Source organism: Chroicocephalus ridibundus, chromosome 5 (assembly GCF_963924245.1).
Source record: "Chroicocephalus ridibundus chromosome 5, bChrRid1.1, whole genome shotgun sequence".
In the NCBI taxonomy this organism is placed as follows: Eukaryota; Metazoa; Chordata; class Aves; order Charadriiformes; family Laridae; genus Chroicocephalus; species Chroicocephalus ridibundus.
In genome coordinates this window covers 72796017-72814444 of record NC_086288.1, presented here as the reverse complement: position 1 = coordinate 72814444, position 18428 = coordinate 72796017, and the positions used below count along the sequence as shown (strand labels likewise).

The 18428-nt window shown below is 40.3% G+C and overlaps 2 protein-coding genes across 5 annotated transcripts in view; both read left to right on the top strand.

Annotated features, from left to right (window-relative positions):
• Nucleotides 1-166: 166 nt before the first annotated feature.
• Nucleotides 167-9950, top strand: PPAT (phosphoribosyl pyrophosphate amidotransferase). Its single transcript, XM_063337222.1, has 9 exons — nt 167-370; nt 1753-1865; nt 1966-2111; nt 2879-2951; nt 5332-5483; nt 6745-6872; nt 7084-7305; nt 8362-8482; nt 9775-9950. Exons 1-9 carry the CDS (start codon nt 167-169, stop codon nt 9948-9950), a joined length of 1335 nt encoding a protein of 444 aa, XP_063193292.1.
• Nucleotides 9948-18428, top strand: part of AASDH (aminoadipate-semialdehyde dehydrogenase) — a 24263-nt gene continuing 15782 nt past the window's right edge. For 3 of the 4 annotated variants that reach the window (XR_010071188.1, XM_063335639.1, XM_063335636.1), the window contains exons 1-5: nt 9948-12968; nt 13862-14115; nt 16161-16281; nt 16987-17327; nt 18157-18349. Coding sequence is in view for 3 of the 4 variants with exons in the window: in XM_063335639.1 (XP_063191709.1) it covers nt 13886-14115; nt 16161-16281; nt 16987-17327; nt 18157-18349 (885 nt within the window). In the remaining variant the exon portion in view is untranslated. Of the gene's footprint in view, nt 13018-13861; nt 14116-16160; nt 16282-16986; nt 17328-18156; nt 18350-18428 lie in introns of all 4 variants that reach the window. The other variant, XM_063335638.1, reaches the window with a different exon arrangement.

The window sequence follows — 18428 nt, the reverse complement described above, 5'->3', positions numbered from 1 at the left end:
CGCTGTGACACCTGCTCCGCTTCTTTCTTTCCTGTGTCTTTCAGGTTATTTGCCTTTCTCTTAAAGTTGCTTGCATTAGTGCTGTACCAAAACCACAGGAGAAATGAGGAAGCTGCCAGGAAAACAAAACCAAACAGAACTTTTTTTTCTTTTTCTCCCAAAGGGAATGGGTCTTATAAATCATGTCTTCAACGCAGACAGCCTGAAGAAGCTGTACGTTTCAAACCTGGGTATTGGGCACACGAGGTACTCCACCTCGGGAATTTCTGAGCTGCAGAACTGCCAGCCCTTTGTCGTAGAGACTCTTCATGGGAAGATCGCTGTGGCGCACAACGGGGAGCTAACAAACGCTGTACGGCTCAGGAGGAAGGTTAGTATCTCCTTTGGGGGGCTCTGGCATCACTTCTTTATGAGCATGAGGCAGCAATGAGCAATAAGTTTGCTATGACTTTTTCTAAATATCAAACTATTTGGGGTAGTGAAAGAGCACCATAATCAAAATAGATCATTTTGGGGGGAAAAAAATCCTGGGGAGGGGAGACATTTGTAACTGTCACAGGGAATGATTCATCAGTGCTCCAGACTGATGCTCACATTCCTGTTGATCAAGTGAGAAAACTAACTCAGCCGTAACAAAAGGCAGGTTGGCTTGAAGCTCTGCTCCTTTGTGCCACCTTTGCTCCGGACAGAAGGAGCAAATCATATGCTTAGAGTTAGGAGGGGTGTAATAAGTTGAGGTAATAGTAATACGAAATGTCTGGTTTGGAATATTGTCTTTATTTGTATTCGTGGCTTGCAAAATTAATCATGAGCACCATCAGGACATAAACCAACAAGTGCCAAATTTTATAGTGTGGCTAGAAGGGTATGTGTTAAAGAACCGAATTAAAATTTAGCAGATGTTTCATTGTGAAACCTCTGCTATGGTATGTTCCATCCAAAAGCGAGAGGACATACTCTTGCATTGAAGTGAGGAAAACGCATGGTGTGCCCAAAGGAACCTAGCCCTTCTTTAATCAGAGCCCCAAGCGTATGAATGGATGGGAGAAAAAAAACAGTGGTGAGGAAGTGTACGTTCAGAGGAGGGAATCAGAATCACGTGATGAATGATTTCTAAAGATACAAATTAGGAACTGTAATGCATATAGCATTGAATGAGTTGTAATAGTTGGCTAGATACACTGCAGGTTCTCTTCTCTCTTAGAAGCATAAATACGCCAAGACAGAACAATTTGACTAACCAGGTCTAGCAAACTTTGCGTTGTGGGATTTCAGTTTTTTAATCCCACTCTGCTTCTCTTCACACTTCTTTTTTTTGTTGTTGTTTTGTGCCCAAACCACCATTCTGCCCTGATATCTCTTTCTGTATCTGCTATAGGTAATTCCATATTTTCTCTTGTATAGTTTCCCTCTCTTCCCAGAGCAAGCAGAAGCACAAAGCTGATTAAATGACCCAAACATGAATTTATGCCCTGAATATTGATGGTATTAATTTTGGTTGCACGTGGAGTGAAGGAACGGGATGCAAAGGGAGAAATGTAGTACCAGGCATAGATGATTGTACCAGCTTGTTTTACATATTTGGTTTGTTGGAAGAAATTTGACATTATTATGATCTGATCACCAGAAACACTGATGTGTTTTAAAACATTTGTTCATTGCACAAATGTGCCGTTAGATTAAAATCTGAGCAGTGTTATGTGGATATTTTTTTTAAAATGTTGGTAACGCTTTTGTTTTGTGCCTTAAAAGCTTATGCGGCATGGTGTAGGACTGTCGACCAGTTCTGACAGTGAACTGATCACCCAGCTGCTGGCTTTCACGCCCCCTCTAGAAAACGACGATACAGCCGACTGGGTAGCAAGGTGAGGAGGATGGGCTTTGGAATCAAGAACAGCAGTCCGATCTCAGCGTGGTACGCTGCTGTAAATGCACATGATTATGTTCACCTATGTCTCATTTCAGAATAAAAAATCTAATGAATGAAACTCCAACTTCGTATTCATTGCTCATTATGCATAAAGACATAATCTATGCAGTACGTGATCCGTATGGGAATCGCCCACTCTGCATTGGTCGCCTTATTCCAGTAGGGGACATGAATGGAAAAGGTAAACCATCCATATATATTCATATACACATATATACATGTATATGTATAGTTTGTGCCTGATATCACTGATAAGTCATTAAAGCCCCACTTACTGAGGTGTAAGTAGGAATATGTGATGCAAAAGTCAATTTTGAAAATTCAAAACAAAAAAAATGTTGGTAAGGAAAAAATAATTTGTAGGAAGTCTGCAAACATCTTTTCCGTTCCCCAGCAAAAGGTAATCCCCGTCGCTTGATGACAGTGTCAGAATTAGCCAGCCCAACTGTAATAGAATATTCATGAAAATTTAATTAACATCTCATCACCTAAACAGGAAAGCAGGGACAAACAGAATCACAGAAGGGTTGAGGCTGGAAGGCACCTCTGGTGGTCGTCTGGCCACCTACAAAAGTTCACACAAGTGGTACAGTTAGTTAGATACAGTTATCTGTACCTAAAGTCACTGAACTAGAATTGGAAAAGTTTGAAATAGTGCAGAGATAACAAAGGTAGTTATCGGAATTGTCTTTGTGAACTGGGAATATGATGCTGTTACTTCCACTTCTGCCTAGAGCAGGTTTATGGTGTTTACATTGTTTGCTTGGATTTTTTAATAATATTACAGAAACTTTGGAATGCTTTACCTTTTAGTTAGAAATTACAACAGTCTTTAATTGTGCACTTGGCAAGCTAAACCATAGCAAGCCAGATACTGCAGTAGAAATGCAATTGCGGGGGGTCACGGTAAGAAGAATTGTGGACTCTAACTGCAGTCTTTCATTTCAGGAAAAGATAACAGTGAAACAGAAGGATGGGTCGTCTCCTCTGAATCCTGTAGCTTTTTGTCTATTGGTGCAGAGTAAGTGCCACAATTCTTAATTTATCTGAAAGCTCCCCTTGAGCAGCGATTAAACATTAAACCTCAAATTGCTAAATATCATAATCTTTAACAATGTGAAAGACGTCAAGGACTAGTTTGTTTGGAGGGTTGATTTTTTTTTGGCAGTCCTGTTTTTTGCCAGTTTATTTTCTTGAACAGATCCATGTAAAAGATGAATTAGGTGTTCAGAAAGTAACAGTAAAGATGACTTCACTGTTGTAAAGGAAGTGCCTCTTACTTGTTGCATTAAACCCGGTTATCCGTGTAAGTTTTTAAATTTAGCCTAGTTTGCAGCAGAATTGTTGTATTACAAAATAATTCTTCACTTACAGAAAGGTTACATTGGTAGTTCACAGGCTGGACTAACCTGAGCTGTAGCCTGTGCTGTTGGACGAGCCAGTCCCCTTGTTTGAAAAACATGATGGGCACCTGAAACTATTTCCACGCGTGCAAACACCCATCAGAGCCATAACACAAGACGACATTCACATTACCTCTCTAGCTAAGACAGTCTGAAAATAAACGTGTGATACTGTCTCTGGACAAAAGGGAAGTGAAGAGGCTCTTCAGGAGACCCCAAATTGATCTTTAGAAGTTTGGAGTGGAAGGCAATTGTGAACTAGAACATAATTGAAGGAAGAAAGATTACGAGGAAGTTATTTACTCTATGTCCTAATCAGACATTATAAAAATGTGCATTTGGGGAGTAGGCTAGTAAATAAAGGTGGATCCTCATCAAATAAAAAAAAGTGCAAAACTGCATGAAGAACACAACCACTGAATAAAAAGAAATGTAAAGCAAACCCAGGAAGCAATGTGACTCTACTTTGTCCAGTACTGTGTCCAGCTCTGGAGCCCTTCGCACAAGAAGGACGTGGACCTGTTGGAGCGGGTCCAGAGGAGGCCACGAAGATGATCAGAGGGCTGGAGCACCTCTGCTGTGAGGACAGGCTGAGGGAGTTGGGGTGGTTCAGCCTGGAGAAGAGAAGGCTCCAGGGAGACCCTACAGCCCCTTCCAGTACCTGAAGGGGCTACAGGAAAGCTGGGGAGGGGCTGTTTGCAAGGGCATGTAGCGATAGGACGAGGGGCAATGGCTTTAAACTAGAGCAGGGCAGGTTTAGATTAGACACTGGGAAGAAGTTCTTTACACTGAGGGTGGTGAGACACTGGCACAGGTTGCCCAGAGAGGTGGTGGAGGCCCCATCCCTGGAGACATTCAAGGCCAGGCTTGATGAGGCTCTGAGCAACCTGATCGAGTTGAAGATGTCCCTGCTCACTGCAGGGGGGTTGGACTAGATGGCCTTTAGAGGTCCCTTCCAACCCAACACATTCTATGATTCTATGGTTCTATGATTCTATGCTACTTTAGTAGTCTTTTATTCCATTCTGCAGTGATTTATTGAAGGTGTTCCGTGTTCTTTTACTGTAACTTCTACCCTATCTGTGTAGGATCTGTGTTAGCTGTTGGTAACAGGGGCTTTCTTGAGACAATTTATTCTACATCTAACTGTTTTCTGAAACTTCTTCAAAATCTCTGTTAAGAGAAGCTTACCATGTAGGACCATCAGCTGAAGCCTGTGGAGTTTTTTAAAAAGCAATTTTGTCTATAAAGTTCTGCTGTAGCCAGTGCTGCTGCCTGTTAATGCTAACATATCACCAGCAAATACGCACAAATTGACTCCCCTCTGATTTAGATCTCCAGAATATTTCAATGTTGTGTGATAGATTCAGACTGAAGGTGTTTGAATAGCCACCTGAGGACTCACTAAAGGATCTAGAAAAATGCATAATAAGGTTAAACACTGTAACATAATAAACCTAATACCATTTCTTAATTCATAATATTTCTTCAGATATGAGAATTGGAATGTATGTTTCCAGTCAGTTTTACTTTATTCAGAGGTAGCTACCTGTTACCACTAGACAGGTATTTCTCTAGACTGTGGGGCAGGATTTTTTTGGCTCCCATCTTTATTGTTGATTATGTTTTTTATATTGTATTATAATAGATAGTCATAGAAAAGTTCCCTAGTATTGCTCTAGGGCTAAATGATTAAAATATAATGTGAATTAAGCCTGTACTAGACTGAGTACTGTACGGCTCACGTATAGGAAGAATACTGCAATTCTCTGGTACTAAGTATTAATTTACTGCTTTTGGTTATTAATTCAGACTGTTTTAGGAAGGATCACTTGTCTTAGCATGTTGGTCTTGAAACACCCTAGTCAAATCCTAAGATAGAAACAAATGTGCTAGGATGTTCAAAAGCATTTTTTCTGTGACTTTAATCTTGCTTATATTTTGAAGCTATCATTCAGGTTCGGGACATTTCTAAACGCCATGTATTTCTCTTTCAAGATACTATCGCGAGGTCCTTCCTGGAGAGATTGTGAAAATATCCAGATATGATGTGCAGACGCTGGATGTTGTACCAAGACCTGAAGGAGATCCCTCAGCATTCTGCATCTTTGAATATGTTTATTTTGCAAGACCAGACAGTATTTTTGAAGGTAAGAAGATACAATGTACAAAGCCCTTCCCCATCCCAGGAGATGTTATCCTGGAGAACAATGGCTCTGGAAGGGATCTTGGCATCACAGTAGGGTACCATGGAATGTGAGCTTGCAGAGCAGGGCTGGGACAGAACGGGTTGGCACTGTTCTTGAGATAAAACTCATCAGGAGGAGCATGTAATAACATCACCTTGCTGTTCCTGGCTTTGCACATGGCCTCAGTCAGGCCGGCCTGCGTGGTCTAATGGAAGGGATGAAAAGGGCCACAAACATGATTAAGGTAAAGGAAACAGCCCTTAAAAGTGAGAGACTTAAGAAAGGAACTTTATTAGTTCCTGGAAAACTTCTTAAAAATTAGACTTATGAAATAGGATTTGCAAAATAACTCTATCTTGGCATTTTCTTTGCAAGAAAGGCTTATTTCAGGAAGATGCTTTTAATATAACACGTCACTCTATGCATTATGTAAGTACTTGGGGTTGGCAGTCTAATGCTTTTATTATTATTTCAGTAGAAGCCCTCCAAAATTGTCTTAGTGACAAGGTATTAGCTAGGACTGTCATACCCAACAAACAAGCTCTTCTTTGCTTTCTACGGACATGTCATCTGTTGGTCCAATACGGTTCTCCACCTTTATAAAGCCAGTTTCATCCCACATCCCTTTTTTTCATGATCCTTTTGCCCTTCAATACCCTCCCTTCTTACATTCCTTAGTACTGCCGCGGTACCCTTTGCCACATCCCACAATACTCCCACAATACCACAATACTCCCAGTACCCTCCCACGTTGCAAATTTTTTAGGGCCTTAAAAGCTCCTGAGGCCTCTCATCCCCATACTTAATTTGGGGTGAATTTTGCCAACTGCTTCAAAGTTAGTAAGTGGGCAGAGGCAGACAGCAGGGTTGCAAAAACTTTGCAGGAGAAACCACCCTAAAAATAGAATATGCACATTATGAACACGCAGGTGTAATTTCTACTTCTTCTTTCCTCCTGTAAATAGATTTTGTAACATCCACAGGACCTTTAGTTACCAGATTAGAGCAAACTGGATTTTAATTCTCTGTGTGGTGATATGAATGTGAATGTTAAAGTATGACATTATGGAAGGAAATAAAAAATGACCTTATGTGAACGCTTATTAGTTCTGGAGCTTTTCTCACTGACTTGTACACCTGCGACTTGCCACAGAAATCTGTAGAGCAAACAGAGGAAATCTGAATTATGCATACCAGGAAAACCACTTTTTGCTGTCCTTAGGTCAGATGGTGTATTCAGTCAGGAGAAGATGCGGGCAGCAGCTTGCCATCGAAGCACCCGTGGAAGCAGACCTGGTCAGCACCGTTCCAGAGTCTGCAACCCCAGCAGCTCTGGGTTATGCTCAAAAGGTATATGTTAACTTGCTTATTTTATTCCCCAAGTGTATTTACACATATCTCTTTTTCTAATGGAGTATAATGGTATGGGCCGTTAGAGTTTCGTAAAGCTTTTTGGTTACTGTGAAGTCATACTAAGTCCTGAGGTTGTTTTTTTAAAACAATAACTGAAAATAACCAGTTCTTTAGATATTAATTCTGTTTAACTGTCTCCTGTTTACAGTGCGGACTACCATACGTTGAAGTACTCTGTAAAAATCGATATGTAGGGAGAACGTTTATCCAGCCAAATATGAGGTTACGGCAACTTGGTGTTGCAAAGAAGTTTGGCGTTCTGTCTGATAATTTTAAAGGCAAGCGAGTTGTTATCATTGATGATTCAATTGTGAGGGGCAATACCATTTCACCCATAATAAAACTACTGAGAGAATCAGGAGCCAAAGAGGTAAGTTAATTTTCAGTCAATACACTACAGATGTAAATAGGAGACTGATGGAAGGGTAAAGCACAGGGTTTTGTCTTCAGTTGTACTATACGTTGTTTCACTATTTAAAAGGACAAGCGTGCAAAAAAATCAATGGTTAATGCATGTTTATTGTTGAAGACAGGTTTGAGAAGTTTCTTTTGTATGACTGTATTTTGGGTGATGAAGGGGAGAGGAACAGGTCTCCATTTATAACGCAGCCTAGAAAGCCAACCGCATCCTGGGCTGCATCAAAAGCAACATGACCCAGCAGATCGAGGGAGGGGATTCTGCCCCTCTACTCCACTCTGGTGAGACCCCAGCTGGAGCACTCTATCCAGCTTGGGGGCCCTCAGCACAAGAAGGACATGGAACTGTTGGAGCAGGTCCAGAGGAGGCCTCAAAGATGCTCAGAGGGCTGGAGCACCTCTGCTGTGAGGACAGGCTGAGGGAGTTGGGGTTGTTCAGCCTGGAGAAGAGAAGGCTCCAGGGAGACCTTAGAGCACATTCCATAAAGGGGGCTACAGGAAAGCCTTTGAGGGACTCTTTGATCAGGGAGTGTAGCGACAGGACAAGGGGTAACAGTTTTATACTCAAAGAGGGGAGATTTAGATTAGATATAAGGAAGAAATTCTTTATGCTGAGGGTGGTGGAACACTGGCCCAGGTTGCCCAGAGAGGTGGTAGATGCCCCATCCTGGCAACATCCAAGGTCAGGTTGGATGGGGCTCTGAGCAACCTGATCTAGTTGGAGATGTCCCTGCTCATTGCAGGGGGCTGGACTAGATGACCTTTAAAGGTCCCTTCCAACCCAAACTATTCTATGATTCTATGAATAACATTAGGAAATATTGTAAAAATAAATTCTAAAAATCAGAAAAAAAAATCCCTTTATCTTACTTTTAACTGTAATGACTTCTGTGTAGTGCTCTGCTCTGTTCTTCATGATTATTTTGCAGAACTGAGACTTTGCTATTGTGTTATGATCCGTTGCCCTTCACCTTATAACGGTCTGTCTTGAAACTGTATTTTTATTCAGGTGCACATCCGTGTGGCTTCACCTCCCATAAGATTTCCTTGTTACATGGGAATAAACATTCCAACTAAAGAAGAACTCATTGCCAACAGACCTGAATTCCATGATCTTGCAAACTATATAGGTAAATGCTGCTTCTTTTTTTCCCTTTTTTGCTCTTTTTTTTCTTTCTCCTTTTCTTTCTCCTTTTCTTCTCTCTTTTTTCTTTTTTTTTTTTTTTTTTGAGAGAGAGATTTTACCTGTAGCTATTTTATTGTCTACATCAAGATTAAGGACAATACATCAAGGCAACAGTGGCAAAACTGACTAAGAAATCCTATGGTTGATGCACTAAATTTCTGCATTGTGAGTTACCCTACAGATCAAAACAATTTAGTTACACCCTTTTTTTTTTTAACACAGTTAGTGAATTATATTTCTCCAATCAATAGAAGGCATTAGAATAATTGCATGAACATAAGTTACAAATAAGGTGTGACAACACAGCTTTCCAATACTTAGAGATCCTTCTGGGAAAGTCTTTACAACAAGGAGCTGCTGTCGGCAAAATACCAGGAAGAAAATATGTGGTGAAAATCTATCCTATAATAAAAAGCTAATGTAGTTTCACTTTCATGATACAGTCATAAAAATAGGTTTGGAATTTGTAAACACCTACTGATTTTCCTATGAATTTAAATTTATGTAAATAAATTTAACTGCATTATATAGTCCACTTTAAAAGAAATGACATTTGAAACTAATCAAAAAATGTTAAATACATTCTCAAATCTCTAGAATGAGTCACGTTTGCAGCAGAACAAAAGAACCGACAGCTTATGTTGCTTGTGCTGTGGTAAATAACGTGCTCTTCATCTGGGTATCAGCAAGAGAAGTCATGTGAAGGCCTGAGAGTGAGGAAATCTACTATACGCGGCCTATTGCCCTGCAAAAGATTTTGAAAAATAGTTTAAGAACATAGCTGTGGTTACAGTTAGAAAACGGTAAACTTGGATTTCCTGTGTTAAATACTTACTCCAGTATTACAATGACTTCTTTTCCCCAAAATTATTATGAAGGCATGTTGAAGTATTTCAAGTTCGTACTCTCTCATTTTTAAGTATTATTCACAAAGTAATGAGTTCAAACGATAGAAAACTAATGACGTGAAAAGGCTTTCAAACTTCCCTACTGCTAGCACATTCACACGAACTGCATACTGGGGGTTTTTTAATGTGATGGTTGTCCCCCTCTCCAAGTCCCCGTAAGGGTTTGTGGTCCAAGCCGTGCAGGTTGGGAAGCAGCAGCCATGCACACATCTGCTTCCAGACCCCAACTACTGGGACACTACAGGGAGTTTAGGGAGTCTTGATGCACACTATGAATTTTGGTTCTATTTGTGCAATATGGGTGACGTATATTCTTTATTTCCTCTAGGCGCAGACAGCGTTGTCTATCTTTCTGTGGAAGGGCTGGTATCGTCCGTGCAAGAAAGCATCAAAGCGAGACAAGAGAACGAGAACAGCTTTAAAAGCCAAAAATCGCGCCTCGGAAAGATTGGTCATTGCACAGCGTGTCTCACTGGGGAGTATCCTGTGGAGCTTGAGTGGTGAACGTTTAGTGGACGGGCATCAGTTCATCTTTCGTGGAATGTACCTTTTTCAAAGATGCTAATGGCCTTCTTACATTTAGATCATACAGAAAGCTTATTACAGCCAACTAATCACTGTTAATAAAATACATCTTTACAGTAAAGACTTGCAGAAAGTCCGATGTGCCGATAAAAACAATGTAAGCAGATTAAAATACAAAATCATGTAGTTTTGATGCACAGTTGTGCCTTCTATTTTCTCACAAAAAATTATAAAAACCAAAGTTTTTTTTTTAATTATGTAGCAGTCCCAGAGTTTTTTTTGTTTCAGTCTTGCCCCAAATGATATCCCTGTTAGACTTGTTCACAAATCATGAACCGTGTGGTGTAATTTCAAATTAACAAAATCTTAATGCAAAAGTCCGTGAAGTTTGCTTTTCTCCTTAGGAAAAATACCAGATTCTGAGGAATCGTTTCCTCAGCAGTTCTTGCTTAGGCTTTCTAAGAATAGACGTACCTAACTTTTGCATATATAGCTACACAGCCTTTATTAATCAAGCCCTTTGTAACAGATTCTATGAACATAATACCTAGTGTATGATTTTAACAAATGAAGACTCAGGGAAATGCTCAGCCAAAACCTCTCTAGTTTTGTAACTTTAAATTTATTTTTTTGAAGTCCAGTGTAGTTACATTATCTTGGTGTGCTTTTATCAATTGCCAATAGGATGTGGAAGGAGAAAAAATACTTGGCACTGCCATTTTTTTTCTGTTTTATATCTTGTTTTCTCCAGGATAAATCCTCACAGTTTCTGAATTCTGAGCTAATGCTCAGTGTGCTTTTCATATGTCAACATCCAAAGTAAACTGAAAATAAAGTAACTTTTAATTTTTAACAGTAAAAACAACATATCAACGTATCAAGATTATGAGTTGTTTTGGGTATAGTCTTATTTTGCTACATTACTGCTGTTACAATAAATGTAATGTTTTTTAAAAAAAAAGAGTTCTGAAGAACCATTAGCTATTGAATGCATTGTGTTTTTTAACTGGTCACAATTACACAGTTACTTGTATACATGAAGATCACTTGGACAACGAACCACTTTTAGCTGAAAATGGAAAAGCACCTTTTGAAAACTTACTGCAAATTTACGCACAATTGTAAAAATATTTTGTATACCTCAGTTTTTTCACTGAATACCAGCAACTTAATTTTAGATTTTGTATTTAATATTGTGTATTTTGGCCTTATAATTGTTTGTGACACTGTTAAAAAAATAATAGCGAAGTTTAACAGCTTCTTCCTTCCCCATCATCTTCCACATGGTTGAGAATTACAGCACTGGTGATTAAATTCAGAAGTGAGCTTTCTTATGTGGGATTTATAGCAATTGTGCCTGACAGACAATCACAAAACAATAGTCCCAATTCAAGAAAGCGCATAAATACATTTAATGAAGTCAAGACTGTGCCTCGTGCAGTGGAATCAGAACCTACTTGCAGTCAGGCCTATGGGAGAATCTAGATTTTCATAAGCGGCGGGCTCTGTGTGTTCTTCAACAAAGCCCAGATCTGCATATTGGGAGATATATGAGTATCTCTTTCGTCTAATCAGCAAGTTTGTTTGTTTTTTAATAGAACCGTAACAGTTCATCTGGACAGTAAATTGAGCAAAGAAGAAAAAGGTTCCAGATTAACCAGGGAGGAGTGTGAGAAAACAGAAAAACTGTCATTAACATTTTTCACCTTTCTTCTTTCCTGCCCCCCAAAAAAGCAATCATTTTTAAAAGAAGGGATAAGTTGAGATCTTAGGTTATGGTTACATGTGAGGAGCTCTTTCTACTTGAGATAAAAACTTAGGTGGACAGTTTAACATGGTTGCAAGCAGAATTTATTGAAACAGTCTATAGAACAGACTGTAAACGAAACCTGTGCAAATACTCTTTTAACATTTTTTCAACGTAACTGCTATTTTTGAAGTCTGGTAGTAATTGCTTAAATATGATTTGAGCATTTGGTGGCATAATTCTGATTTTGATAAAATGAGTCCTCATGCCTTTTTTCCTTCCATGTTACGCATGTGACATCTGCTGCTGTAAGCCCTGTAATTTTTAGGCACACTACATTCCTCATCTTTAGTACACATTTTCCAAAATATACTAAAGGGGAGATACTTTTCAAGTGTCACTTTATTCTCTGACAGCTGGATTTATGCTTCAGGTTACCAGGCCTTTTTTTATCACATACAGCAAACACACACATGCAATCACCATGTTGAGGGAAAGAACTCCTCTGGTTTTAGGTGTCGCTATTTGTATAATTTTAACGTTTTACTGTGAAACTGTTTCTGCTGTATTACCAATTTGCAACTGTGCCAAATTATCATTTACAAAATGTGACAAAACAGTAGAAAGCTAATGTCTAACTTCTCCCATGCGCAATATTAAAAACGCATATGAACCGGTCTTCTCGTTCTCTCTCCCTTCGCTGCACTCGCCGGCAGTACGTATCCAGCGTTCCTTTAATAAAGTCACCTTGAAAACGCCTCGTAGCTGAGGCAAATCATGCCGTGTTTTACGTTAAATCCTCCTGCCCTGCAGGCAGCCCGCAGAGCACTACCGGTGTCCCCTCCCCTCAGCCTCGGCTACGGCCCGTACCACCTCCCGGGACGGAAGGGACGGGGACAGACGAGTGATTTAAGCGCGGCGAGGAAACCTCGCTCTCCACCCCGGCTCCCTACGCTTTTTGTAGCCTCTGTCTCCTCTCCGAAGAGGCGCTGCCGCAGAACCGGCCACGGCTGGGAGGATTCCGCCGCACCCGCCGCCCCCCTCACCCTCAGCAGAAAATGGCGCCGCCCCACGCAGGCCACCGGGCGCAGCTTGCGGATGCCCAAAGAGCGCGACGGCCGCCGGCCAATGAGAGCGCGTGTTACTGCCGAGTCGGGCAGGACGAACGCCGTCCCGCCAATCAGAAGCATTGACCTTTGGTTGCTAGGTGGCAGCGGAGGGAAGGAGGGCGTCGGGAGGTGCTGTCTCAGGTGGGGGCTTGTGTTGCGGTGCCGCTGGGTCCGGGAGCGGACGGACCGTGTGTGTGAAAGCGGTGGCCGGGGCGGGGGCTTGGAGCGTGGCGGGGTGCGGAGGAGTCGTCTGCCCTCGATCGGGACCGCTGTCGCGGTGGAGGCCGACCCGGCCTTCCTTAGCCTGGAGCGCTCCGGTCAGCGGCTCGGTCAGCCGTGACTGGAACTCGGTTATCCGTCTCGGGCACAAACGGGAACACAGGAAATTCCATCTCAACACGAGGAAAAACTTTGAGGGTAGCAGAGCCCTGGAACAGGCTGCCCAGAGAGGCTGTGGAGTCTCCTCTGGAGACATTTAAAACCCACCTGGACGCGTTCCTGTGCAACCTGCTCTGGGTGACCCTGCTCTGGCAGGGACCCTGCTCTGGGGGGATTGGACTAGATGATCTCCAGAGGTCCCTTCCAACCCCTGCCGTTCTGTGATTCTATGGCGGGAGGGCCCCACAGAGCAGAGACGTGCTCCAGCACGGCCAGTACCCTACAGAACTTGGCAATTGACGTTGGTCCTTCTGCTGGCAAAGGAGAGATTGACATTTCACAATTCTGTTACTAATTTAGTTGTGTTAATGAAACTATTAATTCAGTTGCGCCTAGCTTTAAAAATAAAGGTGCAATAGTGAGCTCCAAACTACCTCTGCACAATGAAATCTTAGTGAATTACTGTATCGTGGGCCCTAGGATGAGACCCATAGTAAAAAGCATTATGCTTTACGCTTTTGCAATATAAAGTGTGATGAAACTGGGTGTTTTGTGCCAAATATCTTTTTTTTTCTACATGGTAGTGTTTTGTGTACTTTGACTGAAGTATTAAAAGTTAGTAGATGACAATGCAGTCAGTTTTGTTAATCTTTCAGGGGGACTGAAGGCATGCAGCCGAGATGACTCTTCAGGAACTGGTGAATCAGGCAGCTGGCCTGTACTCTGGCAGAAAAGCAGTTTGGTTTGATGAATGCAACGACAAACCTCCAGCTTTCTACACATATGCGACGGTCGTTAAGCTTGCCACGGAACTAACAGCTTTCCTTCAAAAGCACTGTGATCAGCAAGGAAAATGTGAAATAGGCCTTTACTGCTATCCAGGAATAAACTTACCGTCTTGGATCTTGGGGTAATGGCTTGAATGCTTGCAATCTGTGCAGGTTTTTTAAGAGCCACTTCTATAAAAACAAATTTTCAGTTTGTTTATATTTTTAATAACAACAAAAATCCAGTAATGCCATAGTAATGTGGTCAAGAGGCATCGGAGTCTTGCATTCTTTAAGAAAAAAGATGGCAGTAATATAATGTTTTGAAAAGCCGCTGCTAAAATCTTTTTGAATCTTAAGTTCATTGATCTAAACTGTATGTAACTATATCCATTTTCTTAAAAAGTGTGTGATTAAGCATATTTGTAGAAATTTTAAAAATTAATTACTAGTATCTTTGTAGTGCTTGTTTAAAAATGGAGGTGATGTAAAAGAATAAATGTGTATATACAAAAAAAGGAGTATGCAGGTTTTTTAGTGTATTCTTGTCTTGCTAGCAAAAAAAAAAGATGCATTGAAAACAAATTTCATGCTCTAAGCTAATTGAGTCGACAGTTACAGTTCCATTACAAATACTGTAGAAAAAAGTAATGAGCAATGCAGCACTAAAGTGACATTGATTATTTAATGGCTAGGGAATTGAAATATTTCTGATCTCAACGCTCATGTTAATTCAGCAATTTTAAAAATCCTACTTCTGCTGATGAATTCTAATGTTTGTATTGTTTATACACGTATCTTTTATATCCACTGCATTTATAATGAAATATAGAATCGCAGCATCGCAAGCATATTTCTTCCAGCTGATATATACAGCAGCAGTTGTGCTTCTTAGGGGGATGATCTGTCTCAGTGTTTTCCTGCACTTAAAATACACAACCATGTAAGATGTATCACAGTTGACTGTAAAGATGCAGTGAAGTGAGCGAGTGCTGTAATCATAAACCTCCCAGAAGCGCTGAGGAACTTTCTCGCTGATTAGGAGCCACTTTTCCCGCAGTTCCAGCAGTGGAGCGGATTGCCCAGAGATGTTCTGCAGGCACCATCCCTGGAAGTTTTCAAGGCCTGGCTGGATAAGGTCCTGAACACCCTGGTCTGGTCTCACAGCTGCCCCTGCTTGGGCAGGAGGTTGGACTAGGCATCCTGAGGTCCCTTCCAACTTGATTTGTCTTATATCCCAGTGAACTGAGCAGCAACACAGTTTTCTTTTGCTGTGTGACTGGAAACTACTGGGGAGTTTTGATTCTTACAGCCATCGTTGCTGAGTAATTAACTACTGTATATGATGCAGGACAGGCTTAAGTGCTTAGTGATTCCAGTGGCTGTTCAGGCGTGCAGAATGCTGCCGTTTCCAAGTCTTTGTTCTGGATCTCGTTATTGCTGCAGTGATAGATCATTTGCACAAAGGGGAAATATAACTAATTGTACATGGGAGCTCAGCTTTGGAAGAAAAGTGAAGCTTTATGGAAACCGTTCATATTTTAGTCGCCACTTACTCATCTTGGCTTTTTGTGGCGTTAATGAATTCAAGTGCTTGTCTTTATCAAATGGAGCCACTAGAGGGGAGGATTGCAGTGAGCAACGGTGAGGAAGCACCACAATGTAAAGCGTAGTGAATGAGCAGAATGATGCTTCGCATTCCTCTGCTTGTTTATTAGGGAAGAAATTCCAGTACGTGCTCAGATTTTCTTATGCTGGATTCTTTAGACTAGTGAGAACAGAAAGTGTTTTCAGCATGCAGACTTTTGGTGTTGTGTTAAAATGAGTTTATACACGTATATGTATAAATGAAAAGCTTATATTTCTCTTCCTAGTCAATAGCAGAAGCTTTTAAAACGTGGTGCTGTTGATGTCAGTGGTACCTTTGTCATCACCAGCCTGCTTAGCCAGGAAGAACTTCGAGTGTTTTCATCTAGCTTTAATGTTTCTCCTTGCTGTAAAATACCAAAAGGCAGCAGTGGTTATAATTTGCTTCCTACTTTATTTCTAACAAAATCTTTAAAAGTCATGTTATGACTACATTTTCTGTCTCTGGGAACTAATTGCAGTATAGAAGAAATGTTAGTGAAATTTAAGAGGATTTTCTTAATTTTTTTTCAATACATTTAAAACATTTTTGTGTTGCTAGAATCCTTCAAGTTCCAGCTGCCTATTCTCCTATTGATCCAGATGCACCACCAATGTTATCTGCTTACTTCATGAAGAAAAGCAATCTTCAATATATTCTTATTGAGAATGACAAAATAAATGTAAGTGTTCAGGCTTCCACAGGAAGCATTAAAGGACAATTTAGAAACGCGTATCTATTCAGGTTGCATTCTGTTTTAATAAGCTTGGGTGGGGTTCTTTTGTTTCTTCATGTCAAGAGGTTGTCTTCCTCATTCAGAAAAGAACATATTTAAAATTGGGAGTATAAAGTGCTTCTCTCCCTGTTAAGAAAAAAAAATAAAAATTGCCTACTTTCCTATTAGTGTTGTCCAGGCAAGCTTGTAGGGCACTGGTGTTGGAAGACTTTTCCAGACTTCTTTCTCCATATGTCACGGTTGAGAATTGGAAATCTTTGCAATAGTTTAAAATAACTCCTGTATTTAATTCTTTGGTTTCCCTTTGTCCAACTCCTTCCAAATCTTGTACCATCACTCATTGCAAAAGGAATAGACAAGATTGGACTGTCTCGTTATAATTCAGAATTCTTTGTCTTCTGCAGAATTCATTTGTATATTTTCCCTTTCTTTCTATTATTTGCTGAGTTGTTCATTTCTTATTTATAAAGTCTGTGTTTGCTAATATTTAATATATAAAAATACATGAGCTTAAAACTGTCCTCCAAATTAGAGGGATGAAAAATCACAGCCTATTTGTATGAAATGCTGTTTTATATTCCATTGCATACCATAGAACAATAACAGTGCATCCTGAGTTCTGCTGTTTAAATTGTTTATTTTCTCTTACAGAAATTCCAGATGTCCCATGTTGGTTGGTTTTACCACAATTCTTCCGCAATAGAACATATTGGTTTAACTCTGTTCCAAATAAGCTCGAGCAATGCTGATTTAAATTCACGAGTAGATGATGTGAAAAGTAAATATGAACCTTTCAATGCTACGGGTAACTCGCAGCCAGGATATACCATTTGCCCAGATCAAACCGAAGTAAAAACATCAGAAGGAGGATACATGGACGTTGGCCAGAAATACCCTTTAGCGTACGTCTTGCATACATCGGGAACTACGGGGATCCCCAAAATAGTCAGAGTGCCTCATAAATGTATAGTGCCAAATATTCAGCATCTCAAGTAAGTGTGATTTCCAGTTTTCCTTTTAAATGCTTTTACAGATTTGTCGTTTAGGGACCCTTTTTTTTTAATACTTCAGAGGAGTGTAGGCTGGGGTTTTGCTAACACTCGTTCACTTCTTCCTCCTTCCCTGCCTTTTTAGATTTGTGTTTGTTTCTCTTGTTTCTAAATAGTATCATATAAGATTTTATTTCTCTGAATGTTATTTTTAGTGTTTAAGTGGTGCTTTATCTGAATTTTGAAGGGTGTACTTCAAATAATATGCTGTTGCTGTAAGTCTTGTAGTCTGGCTTGCAGCTTAGAAGAAATAGATAACAAAGTTAATTATTCATTCACAGTTATATTTAGTGTGTTCTGTAGTTTTTAAGTCCTAGTTCCTTTTTGGCTAACTGGGTTTCTTTCTGTTTCATTTAATACTTTCTAAAACAACATTATGGAAAATACCACCTTTTCTTCTTCTCTTTTTCTGCTGCTTCTCTCTTTTTCCCTCTCTTTTTTTTCTCTATTTTTTCCTTCTCTTTTTTCTTTTTTTTTTTTCTTTTTTTCCTCTTTCTTTTCCCCTGTTAGTTGAAATATGCCCTTCAGTATACTCTACTGGTGCATAGTGTGGTGGATATTTTTGTAAAGGACCTCATTAGTTTAATCAGTAGTTACTGTCTTGATGCAGAAGTTCTTGTTCGAATTCTCTGCCCTGCATATGCCTATATATTCAGAGCGGCCCTTCAGACCTTAGCGTTGCTAAAACACATTTCTTTCATGCTGCTCTTCCAGTTTGGATTTATTTCAACAACCAGCATCAGATTTGTAATTCTTAGCTTTCTTATTTTAGATCCATATTTGAGATCACACAGGATGATATGCTATTCCTGGCTTCTCCTCTAACATTTGACCCGTCTGTGGTTGAATTGTTCATCGCTCTGACAAGCGGAGCCTCTCTCCTCATGGTACCAAACACAATTAAAATGATGCCTGTGGAGCTGTCTGCTGCTCTATTTCGCCATCACCATGTGACAGTGTTGCAGGTAGGCGACACCTGAGATAAGTGTCTTCAGTGTCTTGCTTCTCACCTTTGCTAATACGTACTACTTTTTCATCAGCCCA

Bases quoted from the DNA above. Each gene is read 5' to 3' on its own strand.
- PPAT (XM_063337222.1), top strand. From the start codon at position 167: ATGGGTCTTATAAATCATGTCTTCAACGCAGACAGCCTGAAGAAGCTG. The intron at 2,112-2,878 runs GTAAACCATCCA...CTTTCATTTCAG, and splicing joins AGGGGACATGAATGGAAAAG to GAAAAGATAACAGTGAAACA. The intron at 6,873-7,083 runs GTATATGTTAAC...TCCTGTTTACAG, and splicing joins CTCTGGGTTATGCTCAAAAG to TGCGGACTACCATACGTTGA.